At 43.1% G+C, this 24,398-nt stretch overlaps 1 protein-coding gene across 1 annotated transcript in view; it reads left to right on the top strand.

The window, feature by feature from the left end:
- Positions 1-62: 62 nt before the first annotated feature.
- The window catches only part of LOC104165798 (unconventional myosin-X-like), a gene marked incomplete at its 5' end in the record, with an annotated part of 34,651 nt that continues 10,315 nt past the window's right edge, over positions 63-24,398 (top strand). Inside the window, 12 exons of the mRNA XM_009705539.1 lie at positions 63-169; positions 4,453-4,768; positions 7,574-7,625; positions 10,436-11,193; positions 13,293-13,416; positions 13,852-14,095; positions 14,937-15,032; positions 16,676-16,769; positions 17,401-17,456; positions 19,141-19,283; positions 21,054-21,248; positions 23,886-24,043. Coding sequence (XP_009703841.1) covers positions 63-169; positions 4,453-4,768; positions 7,574-7,625; positions 10,436-11,193; positions 13,293-13,416; positions 13,852-14,095; positions 14,937-15,032; positions 16,676-16,769; positions 17,401-17,456; positions 19,141-19,283; positions 21,054-21,248; positions 23,886-24,043 — 2,343 coding nt within the window. The remainder of the gene's footprint in view (positions 170-4,452; positions 4,769-7,573; positions 7,626-10,435; positions 11,194-13,292; positions 13,417-13,851; positions 14,096-14,936; positions 15,033-16,675; positions 16,770-17,400; positions 17,457-19,140; positions 19,284-21,053; positions 21,249-23,885; positions 24,044-24,398) is intronic.

Here is a 24,398-nt window from a genome sequence, read left to right as displayed (position 1 = left end):
CTCCCGGGGACTGACTTCTTTCCTCTCTTTGTGTTTACTGAAACTCCTCCCCGTGGCGTCAGGTTTTCCTGAAGGAAGCTCTTGAGCAGAAGCTGGAGAAGGATCGGGAAGAGGAGTTGAGGAAAGCAGCTATAGTCATCCGGGCCCACGTCTTGGGCTACATGGCAAGGTCAGTGCTGGGGGCTGCCCCACCGTCCCTGTGCTTGCGCGCCTGGGTTGCCCCGACCCCCTGCTTTGCTCTCTGGTCCCCTGGCATCCCTCCCTTCTTCCCCTCCTGTACTCTAAGGGAGAGTTGCAGTATCTGCCCTCCCTGCCGGCACCAGTTCTGCCGAAACCTTTCTGCACCTATGCCACTTCTTCTTCAATTCTGTGCACGCTTGCACCCTCCCTCAACGCTGCTCAGCAGGCTTCTGCGGGGACCTCTGTACCCATCGCTTGCCTCCGATGACACCTTTTCCATGCCTTCAGGGCTCTCCTGGCTGGGCCCTGCCTACACTTTGGGTCCCCTCCTTTTCCTTACGCCTGTCAACTCTGTTTTCTGCTCCCTCTGCAAATCGCTTCTTTCTCACTTGCAGCCCTGCCTTTGCTCACCCTCTTTCCTCGCCCTGCCTGCTTGCCTCGTGATCTCCCTCTCCTTTTAATTAACTCTTCAGAATTGGTTTTTGGCCAGCTTTGCACCAGTAATCTCCTCTTGCCGCTCCCTTTTGCACCTGACCAGAGGAGGGTTGGGAGAACCAACTGCAGACAAACCACCCTTCCTCTGCCCCTTGCCATCAGTGTAACAGCTGACTCCTTAATGGCTGTGGCATGCACACTTAATCCCAGTAAGATGCTCTTTCCTGGCTGGTCTCTACTCCAGACACCTGTCAGTCAGGGATGTGAGGAGGTGAAATCCCTGGCTACCAGAACTGTTCCAGCAGGCATTCTTCTTAGAGCTCCACTTACACCAGGTAGCTCATTTTGTGTTGGGAAATCTGTGCAAGGGTTGTACACTTCCTTGCCAACGTGGAATATCAGCAAAATACACATTTGGTCTCGGGGGCTTTTATTCATTTATTTATTTTCCTCTAGGAAGACAAATGAGCTAGCTCTATTGTTTGTACATGAGATTGCAAGTTCTTTGTGTCAGGGCCTCTGCTCTGTTTTACTTTGTGTCTAGCATTTGAAGAGAGGGGTGGGGATTAGCACAGGAAAATTGATTTTTCTGGGAAACATCACTGCAGGCAAACTGGATTACCGCTTTTCTGAGTTCCTGGGAAGGTAGCTACTGCCCTGCAGGGCTGTGGTGGAGACAGTGTTGCAGTAGTGTTCCTCTTGGCTAGAAATCTTGTGGTTCTCCAGTCTCCACAGGTCTGACCTCCCTGTCAAACATGTTGCTCATCTTTAAGAGCAAGCGGTGCTTCTGCAGCCAGAGTGGAAATCCTCACACAAGCAGCTGGAGGTAACTGGACTTTGCAGGGGAGGAAGGCAGGGAGCGAGGAAAGAGCTGGGGAGGGAGACTGGAAAACTTTTCTGTGAAGAGTTTCCAGTTGCACTGCACCTGTATTGGAGAAGGTCCAGCAAGAGGGCGTTCATCTGGGCAAGTGCTGAATGGTCTGTGTGGAGTTGGGCAGAGGTCAGGAGTACCAGCATGCACTGCCTTAAGCTTGATACCATTTCTGTTAGTTTTGCAAGGGTAAGTGTATTTAAATTCAATTGGTCCCATGCAAAGTAGATTGGTGAAGAAGGGTACATATGCCACAGGAAGGATTTTACTGGTTTCTCCCCCTTTATGAACTACTTCTGTGAGCCTGGAGAACCAGTCCTAAGGGTGAGAACGTTTTCTTTGCTTTCATTCCCTGCAGCCTAGTATCTCTGACTGATCACTAAAATAAGAGACAAGAATATCAAGCCCATTCAGATGACCCCATTTTTCTAGCTAGTCTGTGGAACTCTGAGCTGCACGTAACAGCTTCACCAGCTAAAATACGCATAACTGTTCCCGGGCTTCCAGGATCCATGTACAAATTTATTTGACTGTGTCCCTGGATTCTGCAGAACCTTATTGCTCAGGGGAAGAAGACAGTGGGAAATTACTCCATAGCCCTGTGTTCTCTGGTCCTTGGAGGCATAACTGCTAACTACAACTCGTCGACAGAATAATTAACTAAATTCCAAATGCAGCATTGGAGCCTTGCAGCCACCTCGCCTTCTCTTGTGATATATGGTCAGGATGTCTCGCAACTCCTTGGCATGGGCTGCAGGTTGAATTTCTTTGGCCAGTGCAAGAGGGTGAGTGGAAGGCTGGACAAGGGGAATGAAATTCACAGCCTGTGTGCAGCAATTCCAGCTGAAGGGCATCTGCAAGCTTGGCTGCGGTCATGAGGAATGAGGGGGCACTTCAGCCTGGCAGATTAACAGGCAGAGCCAGCCTGTAGCTGGGCAGGGCTTGGCACGTGTTGCACTTGAGAGAGTTTCTGGCAGATGCGTTTTGTAAAAGTCAGAGTGCCCTTTTTGATGCATTTATATCTGCCTTGGCAGAGGGTGTGTGTGCAGCTGTTCACACCCCATGTGTGGGGCACAGGGAGGACAGAGGGAGCAGGAGTGAGGGGACTGCAGCCCAGGAGCAATTCATCTAACACCTCCCACTTCTTATCACCTCTTCCTTTTCCTCTTCTTTTCTCTGTGCTTCTTCCCTTTGATGTAATACTTGTGGAAAAGAGCATGACCTCTGCACACTGCTGCTATTAGCATCCCTCTTCTGATTTTCTTGACTAGGCTGACCTATCTGATGTGCAGGGAGGTGGCAAGCTGTCAGTATGGGTCCCTGTTGCCATTTGAAGGGGGGTTGATTGCCAAGAAGGGGATTTTGAGGTGTGTCTTTTCCTCAGGGGGTTGCAGAAGGTCTGTGGGAAGGATATATGAGAATACTATGCTATTTCCAGCGTGCTTTCTAGGACTGTAAGACCTCCCAGGATTACTGTAACCTGCTGGCCCAAGATCCTGTGTAACAGCCCCATAGAATTTTCCTCTGCAAATTCCAGTTTGGAGTAAAGGAGGTTTTGATTTGAATAGTACCAATGATCATTTCCCTATGGCAAGATATTAAGGTGGCTAAATATATTCACTTACATAAAAAAATGTCTGCTTATTTCCAACCTGAATAGACTTCAGCTTCAGGTCAATTAAGTCTTGTTATGTCCCCTGTTGGTTAAATAGAAATGCCACCCAAAAATGTGGGTACTTTGACTGGGATCAAGCCTTTCCTTAGCCTTCTCTTTCTTAAGGTCATGGAGACAGTGCTCTCTTTCTGTAAGTCGGAATTTCTGGTTCCAGTCCTGCTTCCTCAGAAATCACTTGAGGGTCTAACATTGTTCTTGAAATGGAGGTGCTAAGACTGAATGCAGGATAGAAGTGCAAGTGTAAGAATCCCAGTAATATTTTTTTCTATAGTATTGTGATGGGAGTTTCCCTTCACCTGATGATGTGTGGCCCCAAAATCCTTTTTTTGACTTGCTGCTTCCTAACATAGTCCTACGTCAGGTGTGTTTGACCTTTGATTCTTCAATACAAGGCCTTATGTGTGGCTCTTTTGGATTGTTTAATGTTTGGTTGAATCTAGTTTACAAGTTGATCCAGATTACTGTGTAATAGTAACTCTTTTGTTATTTGCCCAGTTTGTGTATCATGTACGAACTTCTACCAGTGACTTTTTTTTTCAGGTTCTTGATAAAAATAGTCTGTAATGCAGAGGCAAAATTTCACTAGACTACAGAAATACTGAATGATGATTCTTTTCTTTTGGGGCCCTACCATATTTTTTGGTTTCAAAGTGCTGCAAAGTTGATTTAGATGTGATTATTGTTTAAGCAAAATGTTGTACAATATAAGTATATATTTATGGGAGCCTGATACAATGTTACATTCAGCAATCAATATTTTAGTATCACTGTGTTTTCCCCAAACAATATGAGATTGGTGTGACCAGATCTATTTTTTGCCTGTTTTTGCTTTTCCTGGAGTAATTTGCTTTTGGCCACTTAAAGGATGGGGCAATATGGGACTTTGTTCTTGTATAGTAAGGCTATTTGTATGTTTTTATTATAATAAATCCACACTGAGTGATTATGCTAATTGCACAGTGAATGTGTGTGTGTGCAATGCTAGGAGGCTTTGGGCCAGTGGACCTTCTCTTTCCATGTGCCAAATATCTGTCCTTCATTCTCTGAGGGTCTTGAAGAAAGTAGGTGCCCATGGAAACAAACCAGTGGTAGATACAGGAGTGAGAGCAGTGAGAAGAATATGATTTACGGGTAGTGGCAGTAGAGGAACAGAAATTGTGTCATTTCTGAGCAATATTTTTCCAAATTCATTTTTCTGTGGATGCGGTAAGATTGGTCAATGTAGCAGGGCATGAGAAATGCAAAGCATGTATTACTTCATGGTGCATTAAGTGTCTGGTTCTGTTTTTAGGAAGAAGTATCAGAAAGTGCTAGCCAGTGTTGTTATAATCCAAAAGAACTACCGAGCGTACTTCTGGAAGAAGAACCTGCTGCGACTGAAGGCTTCTGCAGTCACCCTGCAGAAGCACTGGCGTGGCCGCCTGGCTCGCAGCCTCTACCAGCACCTGCTGCAGCAGGAACTCAGGCAGAAGCGGGAAGCGGAGGAGAGGAGGAGGCAAGAAGAGGAAGAACAGATCAGAAGAGAGGAAGAGGAAAGACAATGGCAAGAAGAGGAGGAGCGTAGGAGGAAACGGGAGGAGGAAGAGGTGAAGGAAAGGTACAAGATGGTATCTTGCACTCATAGTTCCCTAGCGTTAAAGCTGCTGAGGCGTAAAAGCGGGTCTGGGGCACTGGCGTGATGGTAACGCTGGAAAGGCAATTGCATGAGACGGTGTCCCAATGCCAGGGGACAGAGTTGGGGTGGGCTGTGGGCAGCTTACAATAGAAAAGAAGCGTGGAAAAGGAGTGTCCTGCTTCCTTTAGGAAAGCTAATTTTGATGTGGTTTTACCTCTGTTTAGTGTTTTTCTGCTTTGGAATGCACATGAAAGGAGGCAGTTTCACTGACTGGGCAGAGATACATAGTTTTCTTGTTGCCTTTGCAGTGGTAAAGGAAGTTTTATGCAGTCTTCCAAAATCTGGAGGGATCAGCAGTGTGAGAAGGTACCAGTATCGTGGGTCTTGGTGTGTCCAGTAAGCTGGATCAGAGAGGAAGATGGGCAGCGCACCTGAGCTCCTACTGCAGTTCTTACAGTCATGAGAATACACGTGCTGTCTCTGTTCCTGTTGCTGTGTATCTCTCATAAGGGATATGGGTGTGTCAAGAGATCAGGAGGGGAAAGGAAAAGCTAATGTGACAAAAAAAGGCAATCTGTGAGCAGTGACAGTACACCCATTGAGAATCCTGCACATCGTGCATCATTTACTGTTACCTACATCCTATCCAAACTACGTGTCTCTCTTGGTAATCTTTTGTTTTAAGCAGCATAAGACTTCAACTATGAGATTATTATTATTTAAGTTTGAACAAATAATTCTGTGACATTTTAAGTTTTTCATTAATAGTTGGTTACGTTTCTTACCAGCTTTTGTTACATACTTGTCCTGAAGTTGGATCTTGGCAGACTTAAGGTGTGTGACAAGCATCAGAAAATTCTAAGGTTAGAAGCATGTCATAAAGAAAAGAGATTGCCTGCAGTTTTGCTGGAGACAGTAGGGTGATGTATCTGCTGGGACAAGACATGGAGTCAGTGACACCGATGACGAACAGTTTGATCAAGGAATTTCTTGAACAACACTGAAGGCTCCATTTTATCAATGTGTCAATTTTCAACAACCACCTCAGCAGCAACACGAAGCTGTGCAAGTTCAGAATGTCAATAACTAGTTTGCAGATATCAAATGCTACAGACTCTCTCTCAGGTCTAAAGTCCTCATTGTACTAGGTAGAGCTTGTCCCTACCTAGTTTTAAATGAAAGGACCTATTTGACTTATTCGTTCTAGTGTGTTTCTGCCCCTGCCCTTTAGTTCCCTGCCCAGGAAAGATGTGTTGAACGCAGCATCGTTGTAAAGAAGTGTCAGTGTTTCTAGGAATTGGGTGAACTGCTCATTTTGCTTTCATTTTCTACTTGATGTCAAATGGCTTCATTCAGAGTGAGTAGCCAAAAAGGTACTAGCAGACCAACTTGGCTAAATCCTGAGCTTCCATTTGACCTCAAAAATGAGATGGAAGTCCACAGAAATTGCAAATTGGCTAATCTACTGAGACAAAGCAAAAAACCCAACACACATGCAGAGACAAAATTACAAGGACCAAGATGCAACTTGAGCTATAATGAACTAAAAGTTGGCATGCAGTTATTCTGCATACACTGTTAGTAAAAGGGAGAGATGGACGAATTTGATCTACAAAAAAATCATAATGTTGAAAAAGCTGAGATATTTGATGCTTTTTTTATTTGTCTTCCCAAAAAGGCATAACTGTTGGACACTAAATAAAAGCACAGATGTGCAAGAATTCAGAACCTAGCAGGGAAATAAACGGTTAGAGAATGCCCAGATAAATCAGATTACAAAGAAGTCATCTGGACTTGGTAAAATTAATGTTTGGGTACTTCGAGAACTGGCTGAAGCAGTTTGAATCAGTAGCTATTCTCTTTCTCCTCCTTTGTTGATAGCAATAAAGTTTCCATAAAACTGGAAAATTCCAAACGTAATGACCCCCTTTTAAAATGGAAAAGGAAGAATGAGGGAATTGTGGACCAGTCAGCCTAACCTCAATTTCAGGAAGATACTGAAACAAATAATCAAACAGTTGTAAATGCTTGATAAAGGAGTTAAGAGCCAACATGGATTTCTGAAGAACAAACAGCATTAAAGTCACCTATTGCCTTCTGTGATAGCTTGTGACATGCCTTGGGGATAGGGAATAGCCATAGAGGGCAGGTAACTTGGCTTTGGGTAGGTAGAGGGTAGGTAAGGGCTTTAATGTGTTATGGCAGTACTCTAAGGCACTATAAGGAATGGGATTTGGAAAAAAGTACATGAAGCAAGACTAGGATTTGTGCTTTTACTGCATTCTATTACTGCATTTTAATTAGAAAACAATAGTAGTTTTTTGTTAAATAGGAGAGAACTCTTGAATGGGATCCTTCCATGGTCTGTGCTGGATATGGTACTAGTGCATTGTTTTCATAAGTTGGATGAGTGTTGTTATTAAATTTGCAGATAAAATCATCTGGTGAGAGGCTGTAAGTATATAGCTAGACAGGGTTGCAATAAAAATAATTTTGGCAAATTAAAGGGTCTGGAAAACATAGGATAACTTTCAATACACATATGCAGATATCTACAGTTAGGAATAATCAAATGCACAGAGAGGGAAGGAGGAATGCCTACTTCAACAGCAGGAAGAAGGTCTGGAGACTACGTTGAGTATTAGTTACCGGTGTCATGCTGCGTGAGAGGAGAAAGCAAACGCTGTCTATAAACAGGATTGTTTCTGTAAGATGTGGGGGTGATTCTTCTGTTCCGCTTGGCACTGGTAAGGCTTCAGTTGGAGTACTGTCCCTAGTTTTGGGTATCACATTTCAGGAAGAGTGCAGATCAGTTGTAGATGAATGGAAAGCAGCAAGAAATATCAGAGGTCTAAAAAATGTGAGGAACAGTTGCAGGAATTAGTGTGTAGATTGTAGGTGGTATTCCTGGTTTGTTTGAAAATGGCACTGCTTCTTGAACCCTCTTATCATTTAAGGCAGTTGTTTAACTCATGACTACTGTTAGAGATCTTTCAGTAGAGTTGGAACCATCTGGATCTCACTTATGTCAGATTGCATTTATAAACATTTCCTGGATTCTTTTTTGAGAGAGAGAGAGTGCACAAGACAGAGCTTTAAGGACTTTGTAGCTTGCAGCTGCAATTTAGAATTTAGCTAGGAAAAGCTGCAGGGCCTGGGGAATAATTATTTTTGCCCTCCTGTTCTGCTTGGGGTTGAATTATAGGTTTGAAAGTTAATACTGCCAGTCTGAATTCAGCTGCAGAGTGGTTGCTACCGGCAGACTCTTCCATCCAGCCACATCCTATCCCTGCTCCCTATGCATGACCCTGGCATTTGTCTGTCTACTGGTTCAGTTGCCTGTAGCATACTCGCTATGGAGTTCCCCTTGGAGTACAACTTTTTTGATCTGGGTGGAGATGCAGCACAGTGGGGTAGTTTTTTTTCCTCTACTCATATTTACTGACAAACTCTGACTCTTACAGCCTTTATTAGTGACCTAGGTTTTGCATGCCACTGAGAAGTTATACAAGCTGGAGCACTCAGGTCTTCAGAATAGAAAGTCCTCAGCTTAGTCATTTAATGAAGTACGAAAATTTGATAACTTTTGGGGGACTTTAATACAGTAAAAGCAAACCAAAACACAAATTCAATGCTGGTATTGCAATAATTCTGTTCTGTTTTAAAAAAACCAAACAAACAAACAGAGTTTCCTGATGTCTGTCAATTGTGCATGTACAACCTCATCTAATACCCACGGATGTATAGTACCTCAGAAGATTCTGTTTACATTTATCATTAGTGTAACTGATCTGTCTTTCTGCCACTGTTTCCAATGCCCTTCCTAGTGTGTTCCAACTAATCCAATTTCCTGATTGATCTGAAAGTTAAACGCGTGGGGAAAAATCTGTTGTAACCACAAAGGTCATGCCAACCACAGAGAATTGGATTTTTACTAAATTACAAAAGCTTTTAAATCAGTCTTACAACAGGTGCCTTATTTTAACCTTATCCATGGAGGGATGATCTGTCCATGTAATTCTGAAAGCCTCATGTGGGAGAACTGGGTCTATCTCTGACTATCATGTCTTGGTTTTTAACAGAGAAAAGGAGCAGCTGAATGTGCTATTCCAGGTGGCTCAGGTAAGTTTAACAGTTATGCTTTTCGTATGTCTTGAGTATCTGTGAAGGGTCCTTCATTGCCTATGCTTTGCCTGGAGCTAATATTGTTATTGTGGCAATGCTGTTTAAAAAATGGTCTTTGTTCACTCAAAACCTGCAGGTGTTTGGCTTTGGCAGAGACACATAGAGTTAATAAGGTAGGGTGTTTTTCAAGGCTCATGTACCAGCTTGCATAGTTCCTATTTGAAAATTTCTGTATTGAACATGCATCATCTTTTTTTCTCTCTACTGCTTGAGCTTATTACATGACCTTGTGATGTGCTACACTGCGACAGTCTGTTTTGCTGGATTGTTGCCTGTAACAGCCAAAATAAGAGTGCAGCCGACTGCTACTATGGCTAAAATAAACCCCTTGTAATTGATCTAATTGTTGGTACTTGATATATCAAAGAGCAGACCACCTACCCTGAGGTATGTGAAAACAGCTGTGTATCTTACTTCTTTTCCCAAGCCACTTGTTCCCCGGTTTCAGGCCAGCTCTTTCCAGGCGAGATGACAGATTAGAGTATAGAAATTCATTTGCCTACAAGTAAGAGTCAAGTAGAGAACAAGCAACAGCATAACTGTGAAGAAAATAAGGTTTATGGCTTAAATGATCCAGTTCACTGGCTGCATTATCATACTCCTATCAGGAAGTACATGAAATCCTTTTGGAATTTATTTTTGCATTTTTTTGTGTGTGTATGTTTTCACCGTCCTTCATGGAGGAGAGGGTGGCTTTATCTTATAGCTAAATGTCAGTGAAAGTTATCAGTATCTTCCATCTTCTAATTATTGTGTACTTGCTAGAAATTTCCTGTTACTTCAGTGTGGAGAATAGAGGAAGACAGAGTCTTCAGCAGCCAGCCATCATCCATCCAGTGATGCTAAAGAATGCCAAAAAATTCTGGGTGGAGTTTTGGTGGGGTGGGGTTGGAGTGGATACAGTCCTGCTTCATTGCAAATATCCCTTCCAGACCTAGATTCTGATGGTCAGACTGCCAACTCAAGAAGCAACAAAAAATCCCCAAATCCTTTAATGAATTTCTGGGAAATCTTCAACTCTTAAGCAGGCTATGCCTAGATATATTCGTACATAATTGCTTTCTCCTGTATGTGTGTCTGTGTGTGAGACAGTTAAAAGAAAAAAAAGAGGATGGACATTCACAATGCTTTTATCCAAATTGTAGTGTACAAATGGCTGTAACATGAGCAGAAGACAGAGAGGTTCTTGTAAAAATTCACTGATCCCAGTGAGCTTCTTTGCATGATTCAGAAAGGAGGTGGGCTGCTGGAAAAAAGGAGTTACCTGAAGGTCCAGTAGTTCTACCTTTAGCTTTTACACCATGGATGATTGCAGGATGCTTAGAGTCATCTTTTTGCAGATAGGAAGTACAAGGCAAGCACAGGAGATAGGAAGAATGAAAGGTCCAGGCAAGGAACACATATAGGTTGAAGAAACTGCTTTAACACTATTATAAATTCTTTAAGGTGGAAACAATAAAGACTGAGGAGGTAGATATTCCCCTGCAAGAAGAAGAGAGACGTCAGATGGAGGAGATCTTAAGACTGGAGAAGGAGATTGAGAAATTGCAGCAACAGAAAGAGGATCATATGTCTATCATCTGTGAAAACACCAGGAATGAGATCAATCGGCAGCGAGAAGAAGAGATCCAGAGGCTGGAAAAGGAGGCATCTAGGGTTGCCCAGGAGTTCTTGGAGCTTCTGGATTTTGGCAATCTGGATGAAAGTGTGCAGAACTTAGAGCGCTCGCTTTCTAGTGAGGGGACACTCAACATTGACTGCAGCCTGGTGGCACCACTGGCTGAAGAAGAAGTAGATGAGGGTTTTCATGCTGATGATGAAGGACGGCCAACTTCCAGTTTGGTCGTCTTGCACAGCACAAGAAACAGAGATAACTACTCCGAGGAAGTTGCAGACACAAGCCTTTCAGTTCTCCAAAGGGAAGTGGGAGAGGTTGTCCCTGCTCTGGGACAACCTGTGGGAAGAACCACTAGCCCCAAGGAGCAGAGAGCCCTGTCTGACCCAGCAGAAAGCATTTACAGCACTGTCTCAGATACGCAGAGGAGTAACAGCGGAGAGGTGGGAGAGCCAATTTACACTTCCCCTCCGGATGTGGAGTCTGACTACGACCATGAGGAGTATGATGGCTGTGGAGATGCAGGTAGCGCCTCAGCTGAGCCTCTGAACGGTGAGGAAGGTCTGAGATGCTCCCATGGTACCAGCCTGGACTCCAACCGTGGCAGCCTGGACTCGGTAAGAATTCTTCCCTTCACCTTTCTGGACATTAGTGTGACTTTGTTGATATCTATAACAACCTTGCCTTCTTACTGTATGCCTGCTTGCTCTGGGTGTTGTTAGTAATATATAACTCTCTCTTACATCAATAATCAGCTTGAAAAAAAGGGAAGAGTAATAGATAGGCTGAAGGTCAGGCGGCTTGTGACTGTTCAGTGTCTACTGATATACCAGCTAGCACATATGTACCTAGGCTATTTTAGATCGTTTCTATCACCATATGTTAATGTAGCACCGTTTAGGAAGACTGAAAGCAGGCAACTAGTATATTGTAGGTTTATGTTGTACTTTAGAGAGATTTCACAGAGGTAGCCTGAGCTTCCAGTGGACAATCACAAGAGGAAATGGGAAAGGCTGGGGTTTGATTTGTTTCCATCACTAAAACTTGTCTTGTTCTAGTCTTGTTACTGTTCAGAGTCAAGGGTTTATTTTCAGCTGCTGTGTACAAGTTAAGCTATTCTAAGGCTAGAAGAAATTACCGTGCCGATCCAGGCTGGGTCCCGGTGCATACAACCGAGACCACTGAATGTTTTCCTTCCTACCGCCTGGGCAATGAGAGGGTAGTAAAGCTGGGCTATTAGCCTTGCACTTGAAGCGTCTCAGCTTAGATCCCACACTAGGCTCTGGACTTCACAAGTGCCCTCAGGCTAGTTGCTTAATAATGCAACAATAAATCCCCTTACAGAACAGGATGTCAGACAACCCCCACGTAAGATCCAGAGGAGTTCAGGTGTGAAGCCAATGACAGCCATAAAAATACTTTAGATAAATGATGTCCCTGAGAGTAGAGACTTGAACTACAAAATATCTTTTAGAAAATGACTGATTTTTTTAATTTTTTTTTTTTAAGGAATTCAGTTTACTTCCTTTGCTATTCTTTTCCAATGGCAGATTGTGACCCTTCTTAAAAAGTTGCATGAATTTTCCTGTTTGCATTTCCCTAATGTCAGCTGCCAGCCATCAGAATTTTTTTATGATGTGGTCTGCTTGAGTAAAGGTACCTTCTCTTGGGGCCGGTACTCACAGATCACTGCCAGGTAATCTTCAAGTCATGAATCATTCTGTCACAGCCTAGGCCAGTTTCTACCATTCTTCTTGAAATGTAAATAGAAGTGGAGAGTTTTATTGGGCTCCTCAGTGAGTAAGACTTATGAAAAATACAGTCAATACTGTGTCATGGCATGAGCCACAGGAAGAGATAACTGCAGCTGAGTCAAGATCTCATCAGTAGCTCCTAATCCAGGAGTACCTGCTTTTTGAAACAACGGCAAGAGAGGGAGAATGAATGAGTGGAACAGGAATGAGACAAAGAGGTCACAGAGAGAGGACAGAAGGGAAAAATTAAAAGAAGCAACATGCATTTGAGGAAGCGAAAGGTCTAAGGAGCTGCCTTCATTAGTATTAAATTAATAAAGCTGATCAAAGGAAATTGTATTTAAAGTAAAGGAAATGGTAGGGTAATTTGGGATTTCGGTTGTGAAGTACTTTCTTAAGGCTGAGGTCCATCATCTGGTTGGAGACCAGGGATGAGTAAATACAATACTGTTATTTCAGTAATTTAGATCTTTGGTTTTGGGGTTCAGTTCTCCTGGAATGTCGTTTTTTTCCTAATCAACCCAAAGCAAGGCATTTCCTTGCTGGGGTTAGATCAGTGTTCCATGTTGTCCAGCATCCTGACCCGTCTGCCAGAAAAATCGGAAAACTTCGCCAAAATGAAAAATTCTTTCTTAATCCCATTAAATTAGGCTTTGGACTGTGGATTCTGCCTTGAAAGAGGAAGGGTTGTTACTGCAGGTAACTGGAGTTTTCTAGCCATGTCCACTGCCAAATGTCACTCTCCTTTCTGGTATGAAAATTCCATGCTCTGGAGACTCTTGCTTTAGGCATTAATGGGTAAGCTGTCAAGCCTCTAGTTTTACTGTATTGCTTTTTTTGTAAAGGCACTATGTGCAGTTTTGCACCTTCTGATCATGTGACTTCTCTAGCCTTGTTAATTTGCTCTGGTCCTTCTGTGACCAGGAGAACCCAAGTAGCCTCTATTTTTCTTTTCCTTTTAGTTTCTGGACAGTGAAGAAGAACTGGATGTTTACATTGATACAGATGAAGAGTTTTGTAATGGACGAGTCACTATCTTCAATGGCTCAGGACCACCCTATTTTCACAGCTATCTCTACATGAAAGGTAAATGGCTTTAGCCAAAACCATGGAAGGATGGAATCCAGGAAACCTGCTTTCCTCTTCTGTTTCTCCAGAATCATCATCTTCATCTGCTCTTAGTTCTCTGTTTACTCTCCTTTTTTTTTTTTTTTTTTTTCCTTCTCTTATTTAAAACAAATAACGGACAAAGCTAGGATGTGAATGTCAGGGAATTAGACTGGATATCTTTGCCACTGTGCAAAAATACTTGAGTAGTGCATATATTTCTATATTTTGTGTTTGTTTCACAGTTTGTTCTGTTTTTTCTCTGTCCAAACAAGCATAGCCTTGTTTCTCTCCTTCAGCTCCTTTGTTTCATGTATGAACTGAGGTGGTAACTAAGTGCCCGTGAAGGAGGATCAGAATGGAAACATGGCCCTTGTTGCATGTCTGATGAAATCTTGCTCCCTTGCTTTGCAGGAGGTCTCATGAACCCATGGAGGCGGCGCTGGTGTGTTCTGAAGAACGAGGCCTTCATGTGGTTTCGCACCAAGCAAGAGGCACTAAAGTCAGGCTGGCTCTATAAAAAAGGTGGAGGCATGTCAACACTTTCACGCCGCAACTGGAAACGCCGTTGGTTTGTGCTTCGAGAATCCAAGCTGATGTACTTTGAGAATGATAGTGAGGAAAAGCTGAAGGGGACAATTGATATCAGAAAGGCAAAGTGAGTGAAGAAATAAGTCCTTTTGATCCCTAGTATTCACTCTCTAAATCAATAATGAAGTGTCCAGTGCTACCAGTTCATCGGCCTATGTATCTCCCATAGGGCTAGGAGAATCAGAAACGTAAGGGAAGGAGAAGATGATTAGAGCTTCTCATTTTACTCTGGAGGGAGTCTGGAATTACTTCATAGTTCTTTTTCCACTCTTGTGTTTCATAATCCGGCAGAAGCTCTTTCCAAGCCATGGATGGAGCCAGACCAGGAGGGGCTAATTAAGTACATACCCCATGCATTCTCCCCTAACCTGACTCCATCTGTTTCCTGGCTTCTCCAGGCGTTTCACAAAGGTGGTATGAAGCTCACAGCGGGATTTGAATTTGGCAGCATGTACTATGCCTTTTCCTGAGTCCTGAACGCTCTTTTTGCTGCCATAGCCAATTCCTCATCTCCTGCTGTAAGAAAGGAGAAACTAGTCACCTATTAGCATTATGTGGACCTGTAAAGAGCCAAAGAGAGTGACGCACCCCACTTCGTAAACAGCCCTCTTTACCAACCTCCCTGTTATCTCTTCTTCCATCTAGTCTGCTGGTGTCTTGAAAAAAATCCATGTAATGCCTTAAGCTTTGCTTTTGTAGTAGATTAACTGTACAAATCTTTTTAAGGGGTCTCTAACAGTCTTAATGTGTATTGGAGGAATTTTGTATGTCTATTGGGGTTACAAACCATCTGAACCAGTGATTTCCCTTCTATATGGTGATAGTACCATGTGAAAAAAATTGACCAGATGGAATTTATGCCTGTGATAGGTTTTCAGCTTTGGCTCTTATGATTTGCTGTGTTCCAGGGAGATTGTGGACATTCATGAAAAGGAGAATGCCTTGGACATTGTGACAGAAGACAGAGTTTATCACATTGTCGCAGAGTCACCAGAAGATGCCAGGTATAAGAGGGAGTTTTGTTAGGTTTGCTCATTCAGTGCAGGTCTAACCCAACTACTACTCATGGGAGAGCCTGGGAAATATAATCACTTCGCTTTTGCTGGAGAAAAGAGGGGATTCATTCCAGAGTGTCATTTCGTGCTTACTGGGAGGTACCACACCTGCTTCGGGGATTCCCTGCAGCAGCTACCGAGGTGGCAGTTCAGCCTATCAGTCAGGCTGCTTAGGTGGCTGTGAGCATGCTGAATTCAAGGGTTACTTCAGGAGACACACAAAACTTTAACATAAACTGGAACATCTAATAGCTGATTTATTTGTTGAATGGAATCTTGAATCAAACAAAAAGTCTATTCATGTTGTCTGTAAATGATTGCAAGAGCAGCTGGGTTTTAGCCAAGAGACAGAGAGAAGTCTGCAGCTTATCAGAGTCTGTAGTGTCATCTGATAAAATCTTCCCAGTGCAAAGCAAACAAATGACTCATGTCCTTCCTTCTTGATGTCCTGACCAGGCAGTGGGAATCAGTTGTTTAAGGGCAGGTTGGACGGCTGTTCGGTCTATGCCAAGCCAAGTTAAGAGGTTGCTGTCCCTAACTGCTCATGTCTTCCCACTTTTCTCACTCTTACCAAGGCTTCTGCTCTCTCAGCCCAGCCAGTGTAACTGTTTCTCTGATCTACTTTAATCTGATTCTGTGGAGTTATTTAAGGTCTGTTACTTCATTTGGGTATAGGGAGAGGAAGGGGGCAGGTGTTTGGACACATATTAACAGAAATAGACTAAAGAACAGCCACATGAAGAAGAAACAGGCAAATTCAAGGGGCAGTAGCTGAAGAAACAATAACTTCTTAACCAGAACTTCCATAACTGGCACAGGCAAGCCCTAAGATAACATTGCAGAATTGCTAGGACAATTGTAAACCAAATGTGGCCTCTGTCAATGCCATATCAGTCACTGTTCTGAGGGAGAAGAAAGCACCAACACTTGCACTAGAAAGGGCAGATTAGCAGATGTCGTAGAGTATCCAGTTTGAGAATCCTTCATCAAGTCTAGATGTTTGCTGATCTCGCTGGAATCTGCAGATAAGAATCTGCTTGTATTGCAACAGAGATTAGCCTCCGGATATGTCTGTAACGAGAAGCCCTTTCACAGACAAATAACTTTACTCCAAATTAACTTACAAAAAACCCCATGATTAATTGACAGCCATATGACTTTCAAGTTTATGAGCAGATCAGAGAGGGACTAGTTAAGAAGACTCCCAGGCGTCTCTAGGACTCTAGTCCAGGAAGATTCCCAACTGGCCCTGTCTTTACAACTGCTGTATGCTCTTCTCAGTCTACTGACATGTGCTCCCTGGTAAGGCCACTGCCTGCTTACAGTTCCTTGAATAGCAAGTAGAAAACTGGATTTTGCAGGAGCAGCTGTCAGTGGGTTGGAGAACGTGCACAGAATTTTCATGGATAAATGAGGAGGAAGGAAGACATTAGAATCTGGTATGATCAGCCCAAGAGAGATTTTGTAGCATAGTCCTCAGGAAATTCAGAATGAAGAAATTTTCCTGCTGGCAGCTTTCCAGGTTCCGTGATCACACTCTAGAGCTAGTTTCACTACCCAAATCTTAACTTTGAGTCTGTTTTGATTGCCAGCGGTTGGTTTAACGTCCTGAGCCGAGTACACAGCGCTACAGCACAGCAGCTGAGGGAAATGCAGGATGAACAGGCTAATCCAAAGAATGCGGTGGTGAGTTACTGTGCAACCACTCTGTGGGCATGCTTAGAGCCCTCTCTGCTTCCCTACTTTGTGCATGTTCTTCCAGCACGTGCAGTGCAGTAGTTCATGAGGAGTATAAGAAAGCTGGGCAATTATTATAAAGAAACAGCAAAGCTGATAGAAAAGAGGGTGAGCAGTGGGGAACATAGTTGTGGTGGGTGGCTCGACTTGATTGCCAGTAGCTCTCTTTGGTTTGAGGGGAAGAGGGGGGCTGCCTCATGCAGATAAAATGTCTTTGGATGGGATTATGGGACTAGTCTGGGTCACAGTTATTCCAGACAGAAGATACACAGTTGGGAAGAACAATATATTTATGTATTTTACCAGTAGTGAGATACTAGCAAAGGTTATTTCAGACCTTCATAATGCGCTCTGGAAATCTATAGTTCTTTTTCCTCCAGTCCTGTGGAGCCCTTGCACATCTTCTCATGCTGTTTAGGGAGCAAAGGTGACTCACTCGTGCTTTTCTCATACGTTCATTTCTGCTCAAGCTATTGGAACTCTGAAGAATGTTTTCAGTTCCAATCCTATTTGTGAAGGAGAATGTCTGTAATTTAAGATGCAAGCAATTCCTGTTATCTGTGTCTTTCTCACTGCACAGGGAACCTTGGATGTTGGGCTTATTGACTCCGTCTGTGCCTCAGACAATCCTGATAGGTACGTACAGCAACCTGACCATCTCTTAGATCAGAAACTCTAACGTATTTTTGTGGGTAGGTCCACGTTTTCTTTGGGGGTTGCATTTTCTTAAACTTACAAAAATTTATCTCCAAACAAATAAACGTAACTGAAGTCTTTAGCTTGTTTCAGGCTATGTCACTTCACAGGCATGAAGTTCACACATGTATTTTCTTTGGGTGAAAGTTACTCCTTTCCCACTTAAAAATGGAGACAGCAAAATCTCAATGTCAAGAAACTATAGTCTTACCTATTATTAACACTGAACAAAAATGTCCAGCAAAAGCAGCACTTCCAGTTTTTCAACAGAGTGATTTTGAGTTAATCTTGTAAATCTAGGGGAAAGAAACAGCATTGTGGAAGAATAATGGATGAATTTAGAAATCTGTGCTCTTGAAATCTTTGCAATGCAACAGAGCACAGACCTTTAGTTCACAGATTGGTCAGTTTCAGAGAAGAGACTATGGGACACTTCATATCACTTTACGTTAACATTTAATTATTTCCCACAGTGTATGCAGGTTCAGCCAGGGCAAAGATTCTTACTACGGTGCTGAAGTAAAATGTTAGCTATTAAGTTATTTACCTCTGTGGTCTGTTTTTTTTTTTTCTCACGTAGGTTGCCAGGACTTTGGGGTTACTAGTTTAGAAAACGCGTATCTCGGTAATGAACCAAGATTTCATTGGTCAAAATGCTTTCGCCAGTTCTCAGCTTGGACTCCTTGTAGTTAATCTGTGTACCAGTAGAAAACTAGGCACAAATAGTAAGCTGAACAGTCAAAACTTGTTCATGCATCTGCTGAGGTACAGTCTTCTGGAGTATCAATGTTTGAGTCAACATTAAACAAATCCTGAGGAGAATGCTTATTTTTCAACCAAGGTTTTTATGCAGTTGATTTTTATCTTCCATAGGTTTATGCAATGTCCAGACAGTTGCTTGATTTGCACCTTTTACCTTTTGCTTCATACTTGCATTCTACTTTTCAATTTCTCTGTTTTCTCATAGAAATCCATGTTTGCTTTCAAAGCTTTCTGAGTCTATCTTCTTAGAACTGGTCATTTTTTATTTTTTCCATTTTCCTGTAAAACATCAATTCTGTGCAGAATTGTGAATATTCTTTTGGTAGGACAGATTTGTCTGTTGCAAGAGAAGGACAAAGTCATCTAGGAGCAACATAACAGCTTTTCCCTCTGTTTTGTCAGGATCAGGTCATCCTTTTTAAAACCAATCTCATACCCATTTTAGCTGACCCTGCTGAGACCTGTATTTGCTACTGCATGACTGGTTTTAATAATACAAGGAGAATGGCTGGACTAGCTCAGCCCAGTGGTACTACCACTTGCTCAGTCCCATCAGAGGGTAGAACAAAGTCTTTTGCTTGTGAGCCCAGAACATTTTACAGCTGGTCATTAGCTAATTAATGTTTTCTAGTCTTTGGAAATAGCTTTTGAAAGAAGTTTAATTCTATTCATCTCGTCTCTCCATTCATCAATTTGCAGACCAACTGCACAGGAGATGCTCTTAAGTGTTTCTGCATTTCTCTGTAGTCAGAGAATCTTTCTGCATTGTTTATGGGAAGGTAGAGGACATGGCTTTGGGTGTACTGTGAGTTGAAATATTTGTATGGTTACAATCAATTTTCATGCTTTTGTTTTCTGGCAGACCAAATTCTTTTGTGATCATCACAGCAAATCGAGTGATTCACTGCAACAGTGACACCCCTGAGGAGATGCACCACTGGATCTCCCTGCTGCAGAAACCAAAAGGCGAATCTAAGGTTGATGGCCAGGAATTCCTTGTGAGAGGTAAAAGGAAATGCATGCAATTACAACATATGAAACTCATCTTCCGTTTATGACCTAAGGGGGAGGTTTGGTTGCAGCTAATCCAATCTAGGGTCTAGCTGCTCCCCCAAAACAATCATTTTCTGCCCCTCTCCACCTTCCTGCCTGCTGCTTGCCATGTCCTGTGTTGTGCTGGCACTGGCTCTTACCTAATTCCCTGTCAGGTGAATTCAGAAAGCTAAAGCTGGAAAAAAATAAGTACTTCTTCATACGTTTAGTTTTCTGATGTTAGTGCCGTAGCCTATTTCAACATGTCCAGCAAATGCCGTCAGGGGATAGGAGGGAGCATGGCTGCTGTTTAGGAGCAGCTGGCTTAGACTGACTATAACATGACACTGCAGCTTTTGTTTTCAGAAAGCTCTGTTCCTTCTGACACCTGTCATGTAGAGAGGGAGGGAGGGAGATCTTTGTGGGATGGCTGCTATCCTCAGCTATAAAAATTAACCTGATTATGGTAGACATGGTAAGGTGAGAATAATTCTCTGAGGCTGAGCCAAAGATTTAAATTACGTTTCTAGTTAGAGCTTAGTTGGAAATGGAGGAGCTGATTCACAGTTGTGATCACACACGTATTACAAAATATTCCCCCATTTTTTGAAAATATTTTTACTTTTCCTTAGTACTTTCAGCTCATCGTATGGTCTTAAATGTATGAGGACACTCCTGATCCAATTTGTGGAAAGCAAGTACATGAGCAAATTGCCTTACATCTTCCAGAAAGTATCTATGAGGAAATAAAGGTCTGAGAGTGGTCATGGCAAGGCAGGAGGACAGGAAGAAAAGGGTCACCAAAAAATGGCATAAGCCTTCCATCCTAGTCTTAAGCATTTCAAGGAGGTGGAGTGATATAGTGCAGATTATCAGACAACAGTTTAAGTACCTTAAATTCAAAATTAATTAATTGCAAGGTAACAGTTCCTTTTATCTCATATTGTTCGTTAGTTAAAGAAAAAAAGGAATGCTCCTTTGCAAAATCAATGTGTGCTCTGGACCTCACAGTAAGATGTCTGTGTGACAGTGGTGTAGCCGCAAAGGCATATATTCGGGAAGGTCTGTTTCTTTATCTTTTCTTTATATGGAACCTCTGGGCTCAGTCCCACATTCTTTGAACTTTTTGCCTTGTGGCTGGACATTGCTTTTTAGATCTCTGAATAGAAAATTGTCTTTTTGACAGCTTTAGCAATGCAAACTGTCATTTTTTCTTTATAGTGTTGAATTTTCTTTTTCTTTATTTTTCTTCTTTTGTGAGGAGTGTAAAATGAGAGAGAAATTATTTTACCCAACCGTGGGAGGAACAGATGTATGTAATGCTTACAGATCTGTCTACTAGAAGACATGTATCACCAAACATCTTCCATCAAGGTTTGCATAGGCATTTGGCATCTCTTTGGAAGAATGAATTGTAAATTATTTGTTCAGATGTTTGTGACTTGTGAGAGGAGCATCCTGCATAAAGGATGCCCTTGTGGTGATGGCAAACTAAACCACAGATCATTGATTAAAAAAATACATAGGGCTGAAGGATGGAACAGCTCGGTGGAGAATTTTGGGCTCATTCCTTACAGTGACTGTGCAGGATACTGCTATAGCCAGTAAAGCAGAGCTGGTAGGTCCCAGCATGAGCCTTTTGCAGAGAGGTGGAGTTCTGGTCCCAGAGTCAGAGAGCCACCAGGCAAGAGACAGGATTGCTGTGGTGGTGAAACCATTGACATGTTTGTGTTCCTGTGCTAGGCTGGCTTCATAAAGAGGTTCAGAGCAGCAACAAGATGTCCTCTCTGAAGATGAAGAAACGCTGGTTTGTTCTGACAAACACTGCCCTCGATTACTACAAGTCATCTGAGCGTACAGCTGCCAAGCTTGGCACACTTGTGCTCAATAGCCTCTGCTCTGTAGTGCAGCCTGATGAGAGGGTATTCAAAGACACAGGTAAGAGGAAAAAAGCAGTAATGAGCAGACTTTCCATGTGTGGAGTTGCCTGAAGAGGGGATGGTGCAGGAATGTAATGGTGTGTCATGTTAAGGTCATCTCGATGTTATCCGAGGCACTGTGTCTGGCCGCAAACATCTTTCCCCACAGAAGCTGTCATAGACTTGCAAAGGGCCACAGAGTCGTGTGTGAGTGACGGCAAGTCCCTCACAGTGACAGAGATACACAGTGATGATGTTTTTTGACTGAGTAGTGTTACTGGTTATCTAAGTGTTTCCCAAATAGGGAAAGGGGTGTGAGTTCTTATAGTTGACACTGTAATTATCAGTACATCTCTGTGAATAACTGCTACTTTGTAGCATGACCTACATTTGTCTCTGAGGTCAATGTTACTCTCTTAAATAACAGCAATGCCATACACTGTAAGTCTTTTTTGTAGCATCACTCAACTTGTTAGAAACGAAAGATGACAAGGGCCTATGTTTGATTTCTGTGCAGCGTGACACAGTTCTAGGAAGGAAGGATCTGGCATGATCCTCCACTGCTTGCCTTATGAATTTGGGAGGGAACTCAGGCTACAGGGCAAAGGGTGAATCCCCCTGACAAAGCAGGTGAACCTTAGAACAAGATTTGAAATACTGGATGTGTGAATATTGAAGTTACTTGGGATATTTTTTAAAAGGTCTGGAAGCATTTAGTAATGTGAGATGAGAGGAAATATGTTCTGCTTTCTTGCAAGAAATCATCCATGTTTTTGATCACAACAGATGTCTAGGGCTGCCTTTAGCAGAGTGAATTGTCATCGCCCTGATGTATTCTCTCAGTTTGTCAAACATGTTCTTTTAAAAGTTAGGAGAATTGATTTGGCAATCTGCGTTGGTGCTGTGTGTAGAGTGCTCATTTTCCGAGTGATTAATAGCACAGTGTAGCCCAAATGCTGTCTGTGGAAGTCAGCTGCCTGGTTGGCAGGGAAGTATTCATATTACACTGCAAGATACTTGTATCTTGGAAAGCTGTCTTTGTACCAAGACCTGGATTGGGACCTTCTTGCTCATAAATATGTTTTAGGAATGGGGGACGTTAATGTCTACCTAGTCATTTTTAACCAGACACACCATATGTTGCTACCAAAGCAGCAAGGGTATTCCTCAGCCACACGCTACAGACAAAAAGAGAATCATAGAATCATTTAAGTTGGAAAAGACCTTTAAGATCATTGAGTCCAACCGTTAACTTGACACTGCCAAGTCAACCACTAAACCGTGTCCCTAAGAAGCACATCTACGCATCTTAAATACCTCCAGGGATGGTGACTCCACCACTTCCCTGGGCAGTCCGTTCCAACGTTTGACAACCCTTTCAGTGAAGAAATTTTTCTCAATATCCAATCTCAACCTTCCTGGCGCAACTTGGGGCCATAGCCTCTTGTCCTATCACTCATTACTTGGGAGAAGAGGCCGACCCCTGCCTCACTATAACCTCCTTTCAGGCAGTTGTAGAGAGCAATTGGGTCTCCCCTCAGCCTCCTCTTCTCCAGACGGAACATCCCTAGCTCCCTCAGCCGCTCCCCATCAGACTTGTGCTCCAGGCCCTTCACCACCTTCGTTGCCCTTCTCTTGACTTGCTCCAGCACCTCAAGGTCTTTCTTGTAGTGAGGGACACAGTACTCGAGGTGCAGCCTCACCAGTGCTGAGTACAGGAGGGCAATCACTTGCCCAGTCCTGCTGATCACACTATTCCTGATACAAGCCAGGATTGCCATTGACCTTCTTGGCTACCTGCTGACTCATGTTCAGCCGGGGCTGTCTCTTGTCCAGCCAGCTGTCGACCAACCCCCCCAGGTCTTTTTCTGCCGGGCAGCAACTCGTCCCCAAGCCTGTAGCATTGCATGTGGTTGTTGTGACCCAAGTGCAGGACCCGGCACTTGGTCTTGTTGAACCTCATACAGTTGGTCTCGGCCCATCGACCCAGCCTGCTCAGATCCCTCTGTAGAGCCTTCCTACCCTCAAGCAGATCAACACTCCCACCCAACTTGGTGTCATCTTCAAACTTACTGAGGGTGCACTGGATCCCCTCATCCAGATCGTTGATAAAGATATTAACAAGAACTGGCCCCAATACCGAGCCCTGGGGAACACCATTTGTGACCGACCACCAACTGGGTTTGATTCCATTCACCACCACTCTTTGGGCCTGGCCATCCAGACAGTTTTTGACCTAGCAAAGAGTACACCCATCCAATCCATGAGCAGCCAGTTTCTCCAGAAGAATTCTGTGGGAAATGGTGTCAAAGGCTTTACTAAAGTCTGGGTAGACAACACCCACAGCCTTTCCCTCATCCACTAAGCAGATCACCTTGTCATAGAAGGAGATCAGGTCAGTCAAGCAGGACTTGCCTTTCATAAACCCATGCTGAGTGGACCTGATCACCTGGTCATCCTGTACATGCCACATGATGGCACTCAAGATGTTCTACTCTGTAACCTTCCCCAGCATCAAGGTCAGACTGACAGGCCTGTAGTTCCCCAGATCCTCCTTCCTCCCTTTCTTGTAGATGGATGTCACATTTGCTAACCTCAGGTCAACTACATAACATGGAAGCAAGTTTCACCTTCCAGCTTCTTTGTTTCTCCACAGGCTATTGGAACATCATTGTCCATGGTCGAAAGCACTCCTACAGACTGTACACGAAGCTATTGAATGAAGCTATGCGCTGGGCCTCTGCCATTCAAGGTGTCATTGACAGCAAAGTACCCATAGAAACACCTACACAGCAACTTATTCGTGACATCAGGGTAGGTGGCATCATGCTAATGCCCAAGTGAGCTGGGAGCAGCCAGATCAGCACTGGCTTTACTCAGTCATTGCTGAGAATGTGGGAAGAAACAGGGTTGCTGTCTTAGAGGGGAAAAAAAAGAAAAGAAGGAAAAAAAAGAAACCTAAATGACTGTGCAACTAAATAATCAAATCTTATGTGAATTTTATTTTGAATTAGCATGTTAACTGATCTGCGTAAGTCTGGGCTACAACTGTGTGCAATTACAAATTGCATGCAGGATTACATCATCAAGTATTTGCAAATCTCTGCTTCATCCTTTCTTCTCCTAAGCATTCTCTGAACACAAATACAAAAATTTCCGTGTGATTTTG

Source organism: Cariama cristata, unplaced genomic scaffold (assembly GCF_000690535.1).
Source record: "Cariama cristata isolate BGI_N322 unplaced genomic scaffold, ASM69053v1 scaffold3728, whole genome shotgun sequence".
Lineage (NCBI taxonomy): Eukaryota > Metazoa > Chordata > Aves > Cariamiformes > Cariamidae > Cariama > Cariama cristata.
Note: the sequence above shows the minus strand (reverse complement) of the source record. Positions and strands in the feature narration are given on the sequence as shown.